The following is a 17,423-nucleotide window of genomic DNA, read 5'->3' on the forward strand; positions in this document are numbered from 1 at the left end:
TTTGTGTAAAACAAGCTGCTCACAGGTAGTGAGGGCTGACCTGCTGACAGAATCACAGAGCTGGTATTCAGCTGCAAGGTCTCAGGACTTCCTCCTCACAGCTCTGCTCTGATGGTAGAGCTGATGTTGCATCAGGTCATGTGACCCAGCAGCAGAGTGCAGCTGTTTAAAGTCAGAGTTTGAACTTTGAACTTTAGAAAGTGAGTTAGCAGCTCCGACTGAGGGGAGGCTTCTGTGTTATTTGGCTGCGTTGGTTCAGCGTGACAAACAGGAAACCGTTTTTCCTCCTGATAATGAACTCTGCTAATGACAAGCGCAGATGGGCGAGTGAGCGACGCTCAGTCTTTCTCTCTCTCTGCCACTGAGGGTCGAGCTGAGCTGCTGACTGCAAACATTCATGTGTCGCTGCTCTCTGTTATCTCTGTTATCTCTGTTATCTCAGTGTTATTGATCTTCTGTCAGCTTCTCTTTGTTTTCCTGCTGTTTGTGTCGCTCCACCGACGTGACACCATCTGTGAGAAAAGCTTCACTCAGGCTCTCTGTGACCTTCAGAGCTCTCACAGACCTTCCTGTTTGAATGCTGTCTTCTTCTTCTGTATCTTTGTTGGTGCTCTGCAGCATTTCCAGCACGTTCTCCTCTGCAGGTTTCTGTACATTTAATCCTGTTCATTGGACTGTGGCGGCTCATTGGACATCTTTAACCTTCATTATCATCAACTCAAACCCAAATATCTTCCCACAGCAGTCTCACTGATCTTTCAGCTTCACATGTTCTTGTTCCTGATCGGTGTCTCCAGAAACTGCAGCATCTAACCTGTGTTCACTCCTTGAGAGAATGAGCACCGACGTGCTTTCAGGAGCTTAGCATGAACTTTGAACCTGTTCTCAGTGTTTTTCATTCAGGCTGAGGTGCAGCTCGTGTTCGGTCAGGTGGAGGTTTGTGTCTGAGCTCTGAGCTGGAGAGAGAAACACATGATCAGGACGAGACAGGAAACAAAAGCTGACATGTTGATAAAACTGTTATTTCAAACCGAGTTGAGTGTGTTTCGTAACTATTAGACCTTATAAGGCAGCAGCAGAGAGAGGGTCAGAGCTGCAGACTGCTGCTGTTTGCTCTGAAAACACACAAAACATCCAGCAGACACACAGCGACCAGCCGGCAAACACTGAGCCAACGTTCAGCCAAAAGCCGAAAATATCACCAACATACAACAACTGTGAACTCAGCAGTTAGCATCCTCTGAGCCAACAACACCAAGCTGACATCACAACAGTAACCATCCGACAGCCCCTCTTGCAAGTGAAGGCCCACTGGAGCCCACTGGAGGGCAGGCATGTATGCTGCTCTGTCGTCACCCAGGACCAGTTTGCCTTGGGAGACCCCAGCAGGAGCCAGTAGCTCCTGGGTTCATGCTGGTGTGGTAACCACCACCATGATAAGGTGATTCACAGGTAGGTGTGTCAGGAACCACCACACTCATCTGATACTGAACAACTGCAGATGCTACTGATACTCAGAGCCTTGTCGGGTGTTACAGGTCATCAGAACAAGGACTTAGCTGCAGATGAAAATACGTTTTCCTCAGTTTCCTCAGAATCACATGATCAGCTGATCACATGATGCCTCTGAGGTGTGCACATGCTCAGAGCATGTTTGTGATGTCACTCTCTGATGGTTGTTTCTGATTCCTCTGATAGGAGAATGACTGACGTGCGGTTGGCTTCAGTTTCCACCGTCTCAAAGGTTACAAGCCTGTCAGAAGGATGCGGTTCCCACGGCAACGAGCCTCCAGCTTTCGTCCTTCCTCCCCGTAATGCCCGGGTCACGCTGGGGGGAGAAGCTCAACTGGAGGGCAAGGTGAGACATCCGAGTCTCTCATCAAGACTCTGATTGGTTCTTTTTACCTCTAAACCTGAAACAGTGAACAGCGTTTACACCTCTGAGGTTGTTTAAGGTGGACTCGACCACGGACAGTTAAGATAACTAAGATGTGAGATATTTCCACCTGCTCTGAGTTCGGACGAGCTTCGTCAGGTCTGAGAGTGAGCTGTGGCGTCTCCAGCGGAGTGGCCTGGGGGGGCACAGGCCACCCCCCAACCAGACTGGCCACCCCAGGTGCCACCCCGAAGCCAAAACAATAAAATCCAATGAAATATCAAATGTACGATTATGTTTTCACAGTGAAGCTCAGATATCCGAGTGTAAGCGAATGCAGCATCGGCTTCTGCGCTATGAGCATCACGTTAGCAAAGGTAGGAGAGCCAAGCACGAAAGACGGCATCACAGAAAACAGTTTTTCGGCGAAAGATTAACAGTTTAACATAGCTGGACTGGCCATCGGGCATGGCGGAGCTTCCACGGCGGCTAGCAGGTGGATGAGGGAAGGGTAGGCAGGAGGAGGAGAGACCCGAGGCGGCTGCTGGTCCGAGTGTCAGGTGAACTGAACTTCAGGTAAGAAGTTATGACCTGCAGTCTATCTGGGTCAGATATAAACCAAGTTTAGGTGGAGTTTATTTTCGTTGTGCTGACTTTTTACAGTCAGTTACAATAACTCGTACTGCGTGCTAGCTAGCATGACGGAGTTTCTACACAGCTGGGTGGGTGCTGTGATGTTACTGATGGTGAACTTTATTTTATTCATAAGGTTAGTTTGTAGAGTTGCCAACAGCTCCTTAAAAATGGAATGGTCCCTCATTCAGAGAAAATATTACAGGTTTTGTATTGAGCTGAGAAGAGACGGAGTTTGTCCCGAACTTCAGCTACAATGAAAAAGACACAGCTGGAGTTATTCTGTGTCTTTGCTGCACAGCTGCCTCTTCTTCTCTCATTCTCTCCTCTCCTGTTGCTACTTCAATCATGAAACTGATCAATGATCAGCTGATCGGCTTTTCTCTCGTGTTTGTTTATCGCCCACTTTGCGCCAGAAAGAGGAAACCAGCGGATGTCGCGCTAAACAACAGCAGCACCTTTAAGCTTGATCAGCTGTTGTTAGAATTTATTTAATATTAATTTCTAGTATCAGCTGATGTTTGCTGGAGCCACAGCTGTAAAGCTGCTGGTCATGATCTCGGTTTGTATATCTGGTGAGAGGGAAACATGAAGATGAAACCAGGAGATGTCCTTACTGAATCATCAGAGCTGAACAGGTGATGGAGAAACAGGTTTACCTTTTAGGTGACATGGATGAGTTGAAGGGAAGTTATGAACTGTTTCTGAGAGACAAATAACACCAGGATCCTTTTCTGAGTAGCTCACAGCTGGTAACTGTGCAGGGGCGGGTCTAGCAAAGTTATGCCAGGGGGCCAGGTAGGGCATTAACAGGGAGAGGGGGGCACAAAGAAATACTTTTCTTACTTATTCTCATTTAAAATATCTAGCTTTTATTAAATAATTATCTGAATCTTTCGAACAAAGTTTTTATCTGACGTAAAATTTATAGAAATCATACATAAACCAACAAGACAGTGTGCATCACTGTCACAACAGCGTTCGTTTTCATTCAAAGGCTTTATGGCTTTAATACCTGGTGGGCCGGTCTCTGGTCAAAATGCCCAATTTTTTGTCCCAGTCCAGCCCTGCAGGTTAATACTGGCAGTGTCACCATGCCAGCTGACTGTATTTCATCATCAGCCAGTGTTGTTCTTTATACATCAATATTACCAAAGTTTACCATAAGGCAGCATAGAAAGTCTTTACTTGCCTTCAGGTTTCATTCAAATGTTAGTCTTTTCGGTTGTTTCCCCACTTTTTTCCTGTTTCAAAATCAAACACCAGTTTGTAAGAAGATTATCTTCTTTTTTTAATAGGCAGATAAAGTTTTGCATTGGCTAATTTGCCAATTGTATGTTAAAAATGTTCGTATTTTAATATTCAAAAATGCTTGTGCCCAAAACATATGTGCATTATATGTCAGTAAAAATACTATGCAAATATTGCTGTCCTTGAATGCTGAGTAAACACTGACAAAGCACTGATTGTATCTCTTGTACTTCATCAACGCAGTATCTAAAAACTTTGCACCGTAGTGGTTAAAACGTCATTCTAATAAGAGTCAAAAGCAAATTCAGTTATTAGGTTTACAGGGTTATTGAATGATGGTTAACTGTTGGTAGAATTTTTTTAACATTATCTGCCAATTACATCTGCCACCCTTCTCCAAATCTGTGCCCCTACCTGGCCCCCCCAACAAAAATTTTCTAGACACGTCACTGAGAGTGAGACGTTCCAGCACTCTGAACTCTGGATGAAGCCGACCTTCAGTCTCTGGAGGTTCATCAGAGCCAATATCAGCAGCAGCAGCAGCAGCAGCTGAGCTGTTCAGACATGCAGTCTTTCTTATCAGACGGAGGTTTCAGCCCACTTTAAACTAGAGATGGACCGATCCGATATTACGTATCGGTATCGGTCCGATACTGACATAAATTACTGGATCGGATATCGGAGAGAAATAAAAAATGTAATCCGATCCATTAAATATCAAAAAAGCACCTCACAAAACTTGCTACACGGCGTAACTCGGCTCATAACCGTAGCACGTCGGAGCAGTGTGCATCACGTGATAGAGCAGCTGTGTGTATTTGTAGCCTCGCTACCAAACCAGCATTTCATCTCTGAGGAAGTTATCCCAGAGAGAAGTAAAGCAAGTGTGTAAGTTCATCTCTGAATGTTTGTAAAGCGTTCCCACGTTAAGCTTAACAACCGACATATGGAGCGACTGCCTCTCTCTCTCTCCCTCTCCTGCTGCTACTTTAATCATGAAACTGATCAATGATCAGCTGATCGGCTTTTCTGTCGTGAGTCCGTCTCTCTTCTTTGTTTTTGGCCCACTTTGCTCCAGAAAGAGGAAACCAGCGGCTGAACAACAGCAGCACATTTAAGCTTGATAAGCTGTTGTTAGAATGTATTTAATATTACTTTCTACACCAGGATCCTTTTCTACGTAGCTGACGGCTGGTAACTGTGCAGGGGCGGATCTAGCAAAGTTTAGCCAGGGGGGCCGATAGGGCATGAACAGGGAAAAGGGGGCACAAAGACATACTTTTCTTTCTTATTCTCATTTAAAATGTCTAGCTTTTAATAAATAATTATCTGAATCTTACACCCAAAGTTTTAATCTGATGTCAAATGTATAGAAGTCCATTACTGTATATAGTAACTGTTAAGTCTAATATACCCTAGTAAGCTATAGTACTTTTTCCTTTGGGAAGGTACCATCTGTGCAGTCTGCAATTCTGTTGAAGAAAGATGTTGAATCTATTTAATTATTCTTGAAAAATAATTTATTTCTGTGCATTTTTTTTCACCCTGCATCAAATTAAAGTTGATTACATCGATTAAGCATCATGAGGTGGAGGGTGGGGGGTGGTTCCCTATTTTTTTTTGCTGGGAGTTTGCAACCCTATTAGTTAGGTTGCTTAATATTTCTGCTAAGTACTCTTTAAAATACCAGAATAGGGAGGATGGAGCAGGTTTAAGTTTATTAGATTGATCAGTGTTGCTGAACTATGAAATATTTTGGGTGCAGTGTATTTTTTACATACAGGTATAACAGAATAGCTTTAGTGTTGTTGTTTATTTAAACTTGAGTATGAACTTATACAAAATGCAGCAAGATATTAAAAAAACAGTTTTATTGATTAAAAAACACACTATATCGGATTCATATTGGTATCGGCAGATATCCAAATTTATGATATCGGACATAAAAAAGTGGTATCGTGCCATCTCTACTTTAAACTCTGGCTTTGTATAAATAGTTGTGTTCCTGTGACCTGAGTGAGCGGTGCCAGCGTGCATCAGGAAGCTGTAATCACCACAGTTTGACCAAATATAAACATGGAGGCTAGAAATGAGGTTCTGTGTATGAGGAAAGCCTCAGGAGACGCTGACGCCCTCACAGACTCACAACAGACTCACAACAGACTGAAGATCAAAGTCAGACTGGCTCATTTTTAAATGAATCACTTTAATGCAGAAAGTTAATTGTTAAAACTTCATGATGATTTATACGTGTTAATATTTATTATTTCCTCTTTTCTGAGCACTTTGCAACCTGTGTGCCTTCCTCTTATTTTTGTATATATATTCCTCTTCATTATTATTTATTCCTGCACAGTTGGTGTGGAGCACCTACAATTCTGTTGCACATGTACAATAACAATAAAGGGCTATTCTATTCTATTCTTAAAACATAACACTGAAGCAGGACGTGAGGACAGACGCTCGCTGCAGGGGGAATGATACAATTTGTGTCTGGATCTTTTTCCAGAATAAAGTGCTTCACCGATCTGAGAGACCATAAAAACAAATCTCACAGCAGCAGATCATAAAAGCAGGACTGAGACAGAACAAACATCCCAACTTTAAAGAACACGTTTAAGGCGGTTCGCTGCCAGCCACAGAAATAAAAGTGAGGAGGATCAGGCTGAACCTTCATCACAGGTCAGGAGACTGTGTTTGTATCTGAGAGTCTGAAAGGCTGGAAGGATGTGAGAGCGTAGGGATTAACATTTCTTCAGTCTTGTGACCGGCTGCATCCTGATGTGAAGCCTCCCAACAATCCCAGCACACCAAACACGCTGCTCTGTTTCTGCTTTATTTGCTCTCTGAAGTAATTTTCTGTGTTTGGCCCGACTTTAATCAGCGGCTCTTACGCTGCTCTGGTTTCCCCCGTGGTTTTACACCAGTTTAACCACTTAGAGACCCAATCACAGCCAAACTGGACAAGTTTCACCTGAAGGCAGCGCTCTTCATTTCTGCCTCAGCTCCTCTGGCTGTCTGCTGACTGCATGTGAAGAATCCCAGGACACCTGAATGCACCACAAATCCCCAAACATGATGGATGGATCTGCAAAGCCTGATGGGAGCTAAAAGTCCTCAAACACATCTGTCCACCACATGCTGCACACACACAAACACTCACAGAGACAGACAGACAGACAGACACACACACACACACACACACACACACGCTTGCTTTCCTAGTTCTGTGGGGTCTTTAGTCTTCCTCTTCATTCATAGAGTCCTGCAGATTCAGTCTGGACTTGTCTGCGTCTGTCATGCTGACCTCAAACCAAACACACACTGTATATAAAAGATGGACACAGCCACCGCTCTGTTGCCCTCCGTTATGCCGGATGATGCTGAGTCAGCTGGACAAGTCTGTGTGAAATCAGCTGATTGCTTTTCTCCATTGTCTGAATCGTTCAGGTGCGCGGCCATCCTGAGCCACAGGTCACATGGTACAGAGAGGGAAGGGCCGTGATTGGTGGAGAGCACTACATCGTGGAACGGAGTGGGCGGGGCAACTTCAGCCTTTTGGTGAGAGGGGTCACGGAGGAGGACCTGGGCAGTTACACCTGTCAGGCAACCAATCAGGCGGGGAGCCGTCAGGTTACCGTGGAGATCCTTCTGGAAGGTAAGAGCGTGAGCAGCTCTGACAGGAAACGGTCGCTGTGAGGAAAACGTGTTCAGATGTTTTTCCTCTGTGGTCATGTGACACCCACACTCTTTATGCCCTCATTTTATTTCTGTTTGCTGCCCTGTTGGTTCAAATAAAACACTCATAAAGTTTTTTAAAGGTTTAATGAAAGCTCGATCTGATGCTGTGATGTTTTTCCACCTGCAGAGAATTCTGGGAAGAAATACGTTGTGCGGTCGTCCATGAAAGCAGGGTGAGCCGTGCAGACAGCTATGAGAGCAATGTCTCCGAGGACACTCCTTTCACACAGCTCTGAGTTTGGCTAAACTTTTTCCTCCCAAACAAAAAACACTGCTCACAAAAATGAAAGGAACATTTTGAAAACTCATCAGGCTCGATAGTAAAACCTGGTGCTGGACATCTGCACTGATGTGGACCAGGTCATGTGTTAGGACTGACAGGATACCACATCAATTCATTTAATTAAAAATGATAAACGTGCAGAGGCTGAATTCAAACATCCCAAAGAGTTTAAATTAAAATTTCATTGGAATCAGTCAAAACGGTGCTCACTCTGTGTCCCTGCATGAATAAGCCTCCCACACATTCAGGCACCATCCTGGAAGAGTTGAGCTACTTGTGCAGCCTCTGCAGGGTCCAGTCCTCACCTCATGCTACCAGCATAGAGACTATCCGAATGCAAAACTAGTGAAAAACAGTCAGAAGAGAAGAGGAAGGAAACATGTGAGTGTCCTCCACCCGTGAAAGCATTCCTGCTCTGGGGGCTGTGTCCTTGTTGTTAGTTTCATTAACACCAAAGCAGCTGAACCTGATTAACACCACCTCTGATACTGAACTAATCAGATCAATATCCCAAAGTTTCACTGACTTGATGATAAACTCAGATTAAAAAGTGCTCCTTTCATTTTTTCAGCAGTGTGTAAACACCAGTAACCCAAACACCAGGGGGCGCTGCTGCACAGGGTTACAATCTGTTCCTTTAAAGAAGTAACTGCTAAGTGCTGATGCCACAACTCCATCTCCCATGATTCCAGGTGTCGCTCTGCAGCTCCTGCTGTGGAGAACAGGCCGAGTATTTGGAGTGAGAGTCCTCCAAAGTTCATCAACAAACTGAGCCGAGTGTTCGCCGAGCTGGGACAGAGCGCCAAGTTCACCACCAAAACCACAGGACGCCCACAACCCAGGGTCACATGGTACAAGGTAGGAGGAGCTTCAGATCAGAGCTGCAGAGAAACAACTGAGAAGCTGTGTGATCTCAGCCTCACGCAGCGTCGGCTGGAGGACAGATTCTTTGTCCACATTTACTGATTAACTCAGTATTTACTGTTTGTGTCTCAGGGGGAGGCGGAGCTTCAGTCTGGTGGGCGGGTCAGCATGTACGAGCGCTCAGGCCTTCACTTCCTGGAGATAAAGGACGTGATTGTCCAGGATGCAGGAAGTTACACGTGTTCGATCAGCAACGGTTCTGGAATGGCGACCGCCAGCGCTGAGCTCACCGTCCAGGGTGAGACAGCCAATCAGAGTCGTTCAGCTCATTAGTCATTACTTAAAACTGTAGCGGAGCACCAAACGCTGCAGTTCCTCTGGTGTCCAGCAGAGGCAGCAGTGAGTCAGCCCCACGTTAAAACAAATATGTTTACAGCCTGATGTTGAGCAGCTGGCGGTTGCGTGGCGCTCTGAGCGTGTGACTGTGTGGATGCTGATGATGTGGATGTTCTCTCTGTCTCACGTGTCCTCCCCTCTCTCCTCCAGGTGCTCCTGATGACTCCTCCAGGTGAGTGCTGCAGGTGTTAACAGTAAGAGTCCCTCAGAGCTGTTTCCTGTCTGAAGCTCTGGTGGACGGACGGCAGCGTCCCTCTCAGAGCTTCGTCAGCTCCTGGAAGACGTGGCTCCTCTTTCCTTTGCTGCTATTAAAGTTTTCCAGCTGAGTTTGAGATCTTTTGGCTTCACGAGCTGGAAACTTGTCCTGGAAAACTGCTCGAGTGTTTACAGCAGCAGGTTAGAGGCAGCTGAAGGAAGCAGAGGAGATTCCTCATCAATCCGAACTCCTGTGGGGACGCTAACTGGCAGGTTTCACCTTTCAGAACCTGCTGCAAATAATCCGTCTGAGGTTTCTTACTGTCTGACCGAAAAAAGAAAAGAGACGTCATAAAAATAAAACCACCAGTAAATCAAATATTTCCAGACTGCAGAGAATTGAAAACATACTGTCACACGGAGACAGTCACCGCGGTAACGAGGACGGCATGTTCAGAATCATCCACTCTGGTTCCTCCTGCAGGACCGGCCGGCCCACTGACGACCCACAGACCAGAACCAGGAGCCTGAAGGAGGACAGAGCTGCTCCCAGCTCCCAGCCAGAGGAGCAAGAGCCCAGACAGGACGCCTCCTGGAGGAGCAAACCACCTGCACAGCTCCCTCTGCTGGCCGAGAGGAGAACTGCACCTATTCAGGTTATTTATTTACTACTATTAGTAATAATGATGTATCTTAAAGTCATGCCATCTAAAGCAGAATAAATGAAAGAGAATGACATGAAGTGAATGAGCTCCTGCTCCCCTGCAGGTCCGGTCCATCGGTGCTCCTGATCCAGTTCAGACCGGCTCGGTCCAGCAGTCAGGACCCGGCTCAGACAGCAGGTCAGAACTTGGATCAGTTCACTTTTATTTAAATGTGAAGTCACGTCCACTTTCAGGTGTGTTTAGGATCACCTGTGTGTTTCAGGCCTGTGAGGATGTCCACGGCGGGTTCCAACCTGCGGTTTGAGGCCGTTCCCCTGGACCAGGAGGCCACAGAGGGAGCTCAGGTCATGTTCACCTGCCAAGGTGAGAAACTCCTCAGACTGTGAAGGTGGAATCACTGACACGAGGCAGCTCTGATCGTTCATAATGATTTAAGTAAAGGTTTTCATTTCAGGTGTCAGGTGATCCACAGCTTTACTCTGACTTTAAGATCCTGTGAGTGTGACCTGACTCTCCTCTTCCTCACAGTGTCCTCCTCTGCTGCCGGGGCCGTGGACACCTGGCTGAAGGACGGGGGGCCCGTGAGGACGGGATTGGGTCTGCGGCAGAGACGAGACGACACCCGTCTCACTCTCACCCTGGAGAGGGTGAGACGGGTGGACCAGGGGACGTACAGGTGTCAGCTGACCACCGCTGACGGGCTGACGGTGGACTCTGCAGCGTGGACGCTGCTCGTGCACAGTGAGTTCCTCCTCACCCAGACTAAAGGACAGTTCAGACAATCAGGCTGAAATAAATTCACCCTAACCCATTCCACCTTAAAAGCTCATTAGTGTGTGTAAATACTGTGAGAAGCAACAGATACACAAGTGTATTAATGAGCTGCTCTGTGAGCCTGAACCAGCACCTGCTGGTGTCTGTGTGTGTGTGTGTGTGTGTCTGTGTGTGTGTGTGTGTGTGTGTGTGTGTGTGCGCGCGTGTGTGTGTGCGTGTGTGTGTGTATCAGAGGGTCAGACCGTCAGCCTGCAGACGCTGTGGAGGGCAAACCTGCCCCGAGTGTCTGCCGGCCGCTGCATAGTCAGTGCTTCTACAAACTAAACCACACAGACAGTAACTGACACTAAAGACAAACAAAGATAAGTGATGGAAACTAGTGGAGTCAAATGGATGGGTGAGTGGGTGGGTGGATGCCCTCCAAGTACACAGTAAGAGACCTGAAATGAAACCTTTATTGATTTATTGATTTATTGATCAGTATTCAAATATGTCAGTGAATACAGAATAAAGATTACCATAAAGCAAGAAAGCACGAGACAAGGCTAATCAGAAGGTATTGGCTGAAGTATTTGCTTATTACGCCAACCCTTTTAACAAAAGATCTTTTAGCATGCAGCTGCTGTACACAGGGCTCGAAGCAAAGAATAAAACAAAACAAAGCAAAAAACAAACAAACAAAAAACAAAACAAGAAAAACTTTCCACCTTATATAAGTAACTACATTAAATTAAATTTCATTAAATTAATCAAAGCAAAACAATCAAGAGTTTCAGTATTATTATTTTTGCTCTTTTCATTCTTGATTTATATATTTTTCTAATACTCTATTTTTAAACATGTTTTTAAACAAGGAAACTACACCTTTTTAAATCACTGTCATAACTATTCCACAGGTTAACTCCTCTAACAGAAACACGTCTCTGCTTTATGTTTGTCCTTATCTTGTTTTTTTTAAAGAAATCTGTTCCCCTTAAGTCATATTGACTCTCTCTGACTCTCTCTCTAACGGCAAAGCGAGTTATTTTGTGCTTTATACATTATCTGTGCCATTTTATATTCAACTAAATCATAAAATTTCAGGGTATTCAGATTAATAAACAAAATGTTAGTTGGTTCTATATAGTTTGACTGATTTATAATTCTTATAGCTCTGTTTAGTAACTTGAAAATGGGAAGAGTATTTGTTTTATATGCATTACCCCATATCTCCAGACAATAAGTCATATATGGAAGCAACAGAGAACAATAAAGTGTGTATAATGATTCCTTGTTCAGGACATGCTGTGTTTTGTAGAGAATAGCAATGGTCTTTGACATTTTTGTTTTCACATGGTTTATATGAGACTTCCAGCTCAGCTCATCATCAATTATCACCCTAAGAAATTTATTTTCGAACACTCTTTCAATTTCAATTCCATTAACCTTGATTTTAGATACATTTTTCATTTGTCTAGTGCCAAAAATAATAAATTTTGTTTTCTTTATATTTAACGATAACTTATTTGTATCAAACCAGTTTTTTAATATATTTAACTCCTTTTCCGCTGTAGTCAGAAGCTGTTCTAGGTTTTTACCTGAGCAATACAGAGTGGTATCATCCGCAAACAATACACATTTTAACAGTTTGGAAACACTACATATGTCATTTATATATAATATGAATAATTTAGGGCCCAGCACAGAGCCCTGAGGAACACCACAAGTTACCTTCAACTGATTAGATTTTACATTATTGATTTCAACATATTGACATCTGTCATCCAGGTAACTTTTCATCCACTTGTATGCTATCCCTCTTATGCCATATCTCTCTAGTTTATTCATTAATATAGAATGATCAGTTGTATCAAACGCCTTTTGTAAGTCTATAAAAACACCAACAGTATATTCCTTATTATCTATTGCATTAGATATCCCTTCTACAAGTTCCATCACTGCCATCGAAGTGGACCTTTTCGCTCTAAAGCCATATTGGTTATCACTTAGGAGATTATACTTCTCAGTATATTTATCAAGTCTATTAACAAATAACTTTTCTAAAATTTTTGAGAACTGTGGGAGTAGTGATATAGGTCTGTAATTGGTAAACTGACATCTCTCTCCGTGTTTATGGATTGGAATAACTTTTGCTATTTTCATTTTTGAGGGAAACAGTTCGAAAGGACAGATTACAGATGTATGCGAAAGGTTTCACTATATATTCTATAATACTCTTAACTAATTTCATGTCAATACCAAAACAGTCAGTGGACTTTTTATTTTTAAATGTCTTCACAATGTTAATTATTTCTCTATGAGTTGCAGCACCAATAAACATGGAGGACACATTCTGAGTAATATGTTTATTTAGGTCGTTATTATTTCTTGACTCTGGAATTTCTTTTGCTAAATTAAAGCCAACATTTACAAAGAAATCATTAAATTCATTTGCAATGTCTTTAGTTTTATCAAGCACAATATCTTTATCTTTTTTAAAATAATCTGGATAATTCTTATTTTTTGAGCCCTTTTTGATTATACTATTTAATATCCTCCATGTTTCTTGTGTGTTACTTCTATTTTGCTCCAATAATGTTTGGTAATATTCTTTCTTACTTGTTCTTATAATATTTACTAATCTATTTTTATATAACTTGTACTTTATTTCAGCATCTTTTATCCTCTGTTTTATGAATCTCTTATATAGATTATTTTTCTTTTTACATGCATCTTCTATCCCCTTTGTGACCCATGGCTTATTTGATCTGTGATGCTTTCTAGTGATTTTCATTAAAGGACAATGTTTTTCATATAGTGAAAATACAGTTGATAGGAATGCATCATATGCACTATTTGGATCTTCATTTGCAAAAACCTCATTCCAATTGTGTTCCTTTAAGTCCACCTGGAGGGCAGCAATGGCTCTTGTTGTTCTATGTCGTATCATGTCAAATGTTTGATTCTTTTGTTTAGTTTTAATCCCAAAATAATTTTGAAAAATTGCAAAAACAGGAAGATGATCGCTTATATCAGTTATAAGAAGTCCACCTACTATTTCATAGTCAATTTTATTTGTGAATATATTATCTATCAGTGTAGATGTATCAATTGTTATTCTACTTGGTTTTATAATTACAGGGAAAAGGCAGTTACTATACATTGTATTGATGAAATCTGTTGTTTTCTGGGTTTAGCAAATCTGTATTAAAATCACCACAAATTATTTGCACTTTTTTATCATTTAGGTTGCTAAACATAGCATCAAGTTTTTCATTGAATGTGTCAAGGCATGATCCTGGTGTCCTATAGATGCAACTTATAATTATATTGCTAGCTTTTTCAACATGGATTTCAATAGTAACACATTCCAATACGTCATCTATGGTGCTTGACATACATTCAATCAGACTACATTTCAAAACTTTATCTACATATAAAGCAACACCGCCTCCTTTTTTATTCACCCCGTTCATTGTAAATAATTCGTATCCTTCCAATCCCATTTCACTAACTTTCTCATTATCGAGCCATGTTTCTGATATTGCAATTATATTAAACTTTTTTAACTTACTTAAACATTCTGTAATTTTAGAAAAGATTTTTATACAGGCTTCTACTATTGAAATGTATGACTGACAATGCATTTGCCATTTTAATATTCATATTGAATTGGTCGTCTGTATAGTACTCACAAGTATTATTGTTGTTATTGTAGAAGTGGTTATCTGGGTCAGTGTTACTTTCAGGGTCATGCATGTTGTGCTCTGCATAGTTAAACGTTTTGAAGTTCATTTTCTCAGCGTGTGGCAAAATAACCTCCTTGACAGTCCTTTTCATAATCAGAGTCTTCCTCTTCAATATCTCTGAATGGAAACCTATAATCTGTGTCCAAACTTGTCATTTATGTGGCCAGGATACCGGGGCATCTTCACCGTCTTTACCTCCGCCAGCTGTTACTCTGGCGTAGGTTCGGTGTTGCGTCTCCAGTCCACTTATGACTAAGTCATCCATTCTTCTGTATAGTTCAAGGTCCTCGATTCGCCGTTCCAAGTCTATTTTCTTGTCCTTCTCCTTTATCAAGTTTTTTAGTTGTTTTATCTCATCCATTAGGTCATGTAGCATACCCTGTTGTTTAGCCACTTTGCTCAGTTCATCAGACATGAAATTAAGTGATTTCCTAATGTCCTCCAACTCCTCTTCAACTCCTGGGTTTGCTTTTTTAGGCAGCATTTTGAAAATGGTGAGATTGGTGTAACCTTGTGATGGCCCGTTGAAGTCACTGTCGGTTTACTTGTTGGTGCCTTGCTGGAGGGTCCTGGGCCCAGTGGCTGCTGGAAGATCCTGGACCTGGTGGCAGCAGGAGGGTCCTGGGCCTGGTGGCAGCAGGAGGGTCCTGGGCCTAGTGGCTGTTGGTCCAATCATTATTTAAATCATTATTAACGATCTCCTCAGAGCTGCTTTGTGATGGATGGGTGGGTGGGTGGCCATCTACTGATTGGAAGGTTGGTGGTTCGATCCCTGGCTCCTCCAGTCTGCATGCCAAGTGTTCTTGGGCAAGATACTAATCCCAAGTTGCTCTCAGATGCATCCATCAGAGTGTGAATGTATGAATGTTAGTTAGGAAGCACTAAAAAGCTTAGAAGACATGCTTGTATGAGTGGGTGTGACTGGGTGAATGTGGCATTCACCGAGTAGAAAAGTGCTGTATAAGAGTGAGTCCATTTACCCTGTGTGGATGGATAGATGTTGTAATGCAGGGCAGAGGAACAGCTTCACTCTGAGGCTCAGCATGTGATGGACTGAGTCCTCCAGCAGAGGGCAGCACTGACTCTCACACAGAAACACAATCATGGTCCAACAGGAAACTGAGGACATACTCCATCCTGACCTTTGACCTGACCTTCTGATAAGAGAGAGAGAAAAACAAACACACACACAAACAGGACACAAGACAGAAATGTTTTTGCGGGAGAATGTGAGACGTTTGAGTGAAGCAGGAAGAAGACGAGTGCACTCTGAACTCACAGGAAGTGTTTCATCAGCTCACCTGAAACATGTGGACAGTGTAATTACTGCCACCTGCAGTGAGCAAACACCAGTTTATGGACCATCAATGAAATAAAGTCTGAAAAAAGAGTCAGGGTTTGTGTCTTTACTTTAAAACAGAAAGATGCTTTTGTCCTGAGCAGCTAGAAGAGTCGTCACAGAGCACCCACACCCACAGCATCCACACCAGAGTGTAGTGGGCTCCTCCATCCTTACTGGAATCCTGCAAACACACAGCACTAAAACTCCACAGAGGTCAGAGGTCGTCTTCAGGAGGGATGAAACCACCTGCAGAGCTGCTGCTGGGAAAAGCGTTCAGCTGTTAAACCCACGAGCGGCTTTAGTTTTATTATCTTCACGACTCTCAGAGTCTCTGCAGACTGCAAACACCTCCACCTCCTCCATCAACTCATACATATCACCTACAGTCATCGTGATTCATTCATCACCATGAAGCAGATTAACTGATTATCAGAGCGTGTGTGTGTGTGTGTGGTGAGGTTACTCACACCGTCTCATTACCTGCTCTGTTCCTGTCGTTTTGATTGGTCAGAATCATGAAGCTGATGTAATCACGTGGATCGGCTGGAGTCACAGCTCAGGTTTTTCAGCGCCGTGTCGTTGAACCGCTGAGCAGAGGCAGCAGAGAGCCGAGAACCATATAAAGACAAAACACGCTGCAGCAGCAAACACACACACACACACAGACAGCCACACACACACACACACACAGCCACACACACACACACACAGCCACACACACACACACACAGAGTAAGACTGAAGCCGACCCAAGAAGGGCATGCAGAGGGAGTCCACAGCTTCATCACACGGTGGGGACTCCTCTCAGCTCTGCAGCTGATCCCAGGTCTGCCTCTGCTGTGAAAGGCTGCACAGCAGCTACAGATCGATGCTGACTCAGAAACTCTTTGGTCTGGTTATATTTGCTGCTCTTTAGTTTGCTGCTCAGGTTTGTAAGAACATAGGTTCATAAATAAATCAGAAACTGCAGCTGCTGAGTAAACACTGTGCAGTAAAATATGAAACACTTTGGTAAATGTAGAATTTCCTCATGATTTGGCTCAGCGTCGCTGATGCTCCTCTCTGAGGTTCTGTCACTCTCTCCTCTGTAATCCCAACTGTCACTTTCTCCTCTTCCTCTCGTCTGTTTTTCCTGATCTTCTGCTCTCACATTCACACTCGGCCCTCTTTAAACCGCTCTGTGGAAATGAAGATGGATGAAATGAAAGGTCGGCCGCTATCAGCAGATTTAAAATGATCAAAAACAGATTACAGCCTTTGAGGAAGTGACTCGTGTGTACTGATGTTTGCAGCCTGAACCTCTCAGCTCAGAAGCCTCAGTCCATCTGATACAATGCTCAGCCACATCACAACAGTTTGTTTATGATGAGACTGTTTTTGGTTCATTCATCATATCGTTTCCTTTTCTTTATACATTTTGTTCCACGTGACAGTAACTGATTTATTTCACTGATATTATTGCAAACAACAGGAACGTGGAGACAGTCGTGGGAAGCAAATCTTATAAAATTCCTGCCTCTGATGAATGTTTGCAGACCAGAGGGAGATCTGATGAGCTTATACTCACAGTTTTCAGTGTCTTACCTTGTTCAGTCACCATGGTAACTGATGCTGATTATCTCACCTGGTCAGGAGCAGGTGAGGCTCACAGTTTCCAGCACATAGTGACTTTAAA

At 43.3% G+C, this 17,423-nt stretch overlaps 2 protein-coding genes across 3 annotated transcripts in view; one reads left to right on the forward strand and one right to left on the reverse strand.

Moving 5' to 3' along the window:
* Window positions 1-17,423, forward strand: part of mylka (myosin, light chain kinase a) — a 52,842-nt gene that overhangs the window by 2,930 nt on the left and 32,489 nt on the right. For both annotated transcript variants that reach the window (XM_005463369.4, XM_019352701.2), the window contains exons 2-11: window positions 1,699-1,858; window positions 7,211-7,418; window positions 7,629-7,674; window positions 8,477-8,642; window positions 8,781-8,946; window positions 9,195-9,216; window positions 9,724-9,895; window positions 10,008-10,081; window positions 10,167-10,267; window positions 10,433-10,645. In XM_005463369.4, the coding sequence (XP_005463426.2) occupies window positions 1,703-1,858; window positions 7,211-7,418; window positions 7,629-7,674; window positions 8,477-8,642; window positions 8,781-8,946; window positions 9,195-9,216; window positions 9,724-9,895; window positions 10,008-10,081; window positions 10,167-10,267; window positions 10,433-10,645 (1,324 nt within the window). In that variant the 5' untranslated portion in view covers window positions 1,699-1,702. The remainder of the gene's footprint in view (window positions 1-1,698; window positions 1,859-7,210; window positions 7,419-7,628; window positions 7,675-8,476; window positions 8,643-8,780; window positions 8,947-9,194; window positions 9,217-9,723; window positions 9,896-10,007; window positions 10,082-10,166; window positions 10,268-10,432; window positions 10,646-17,423) is intronic.
* LOC109197529 (uncharacterized) lies at window positions 11,528-16,406 on the reverse strand. Its single transcript, XM_019352705.2, has 2 exons — window positions 15,387-16,406; window positions 11,528-15,066 (listed from the first exon to the last, which is right to left on the reverse strand). Exon 2 carries the CDS (start codon window positions 13,818-13,820, stop codon window positions 12,789-12,791), a length of 1,032 nt encoding a protein of 343 aa, XP_019208250.1. The 5' UTR covers window positions 13,821-15,066; window positions 15,387-16,406; the 3' UTR covers window positions 11,528-12,788.

Source organism: Oreochromis niloticus, linkage group LG16 (assembly GCF_001858045.2).
Source record: "Oreochromis niloticus isolate F11D_XX linkage group LG16, O_niloticus_UMD_NMBU, whole genome shotgun sequence".
Taxonomy (NCBI): Eukaryota; Metazoa; Chordata; class Actinopteri; order Cichliformes; family Cichlidae; genus Oreochromis; species Oreochromis niloticus.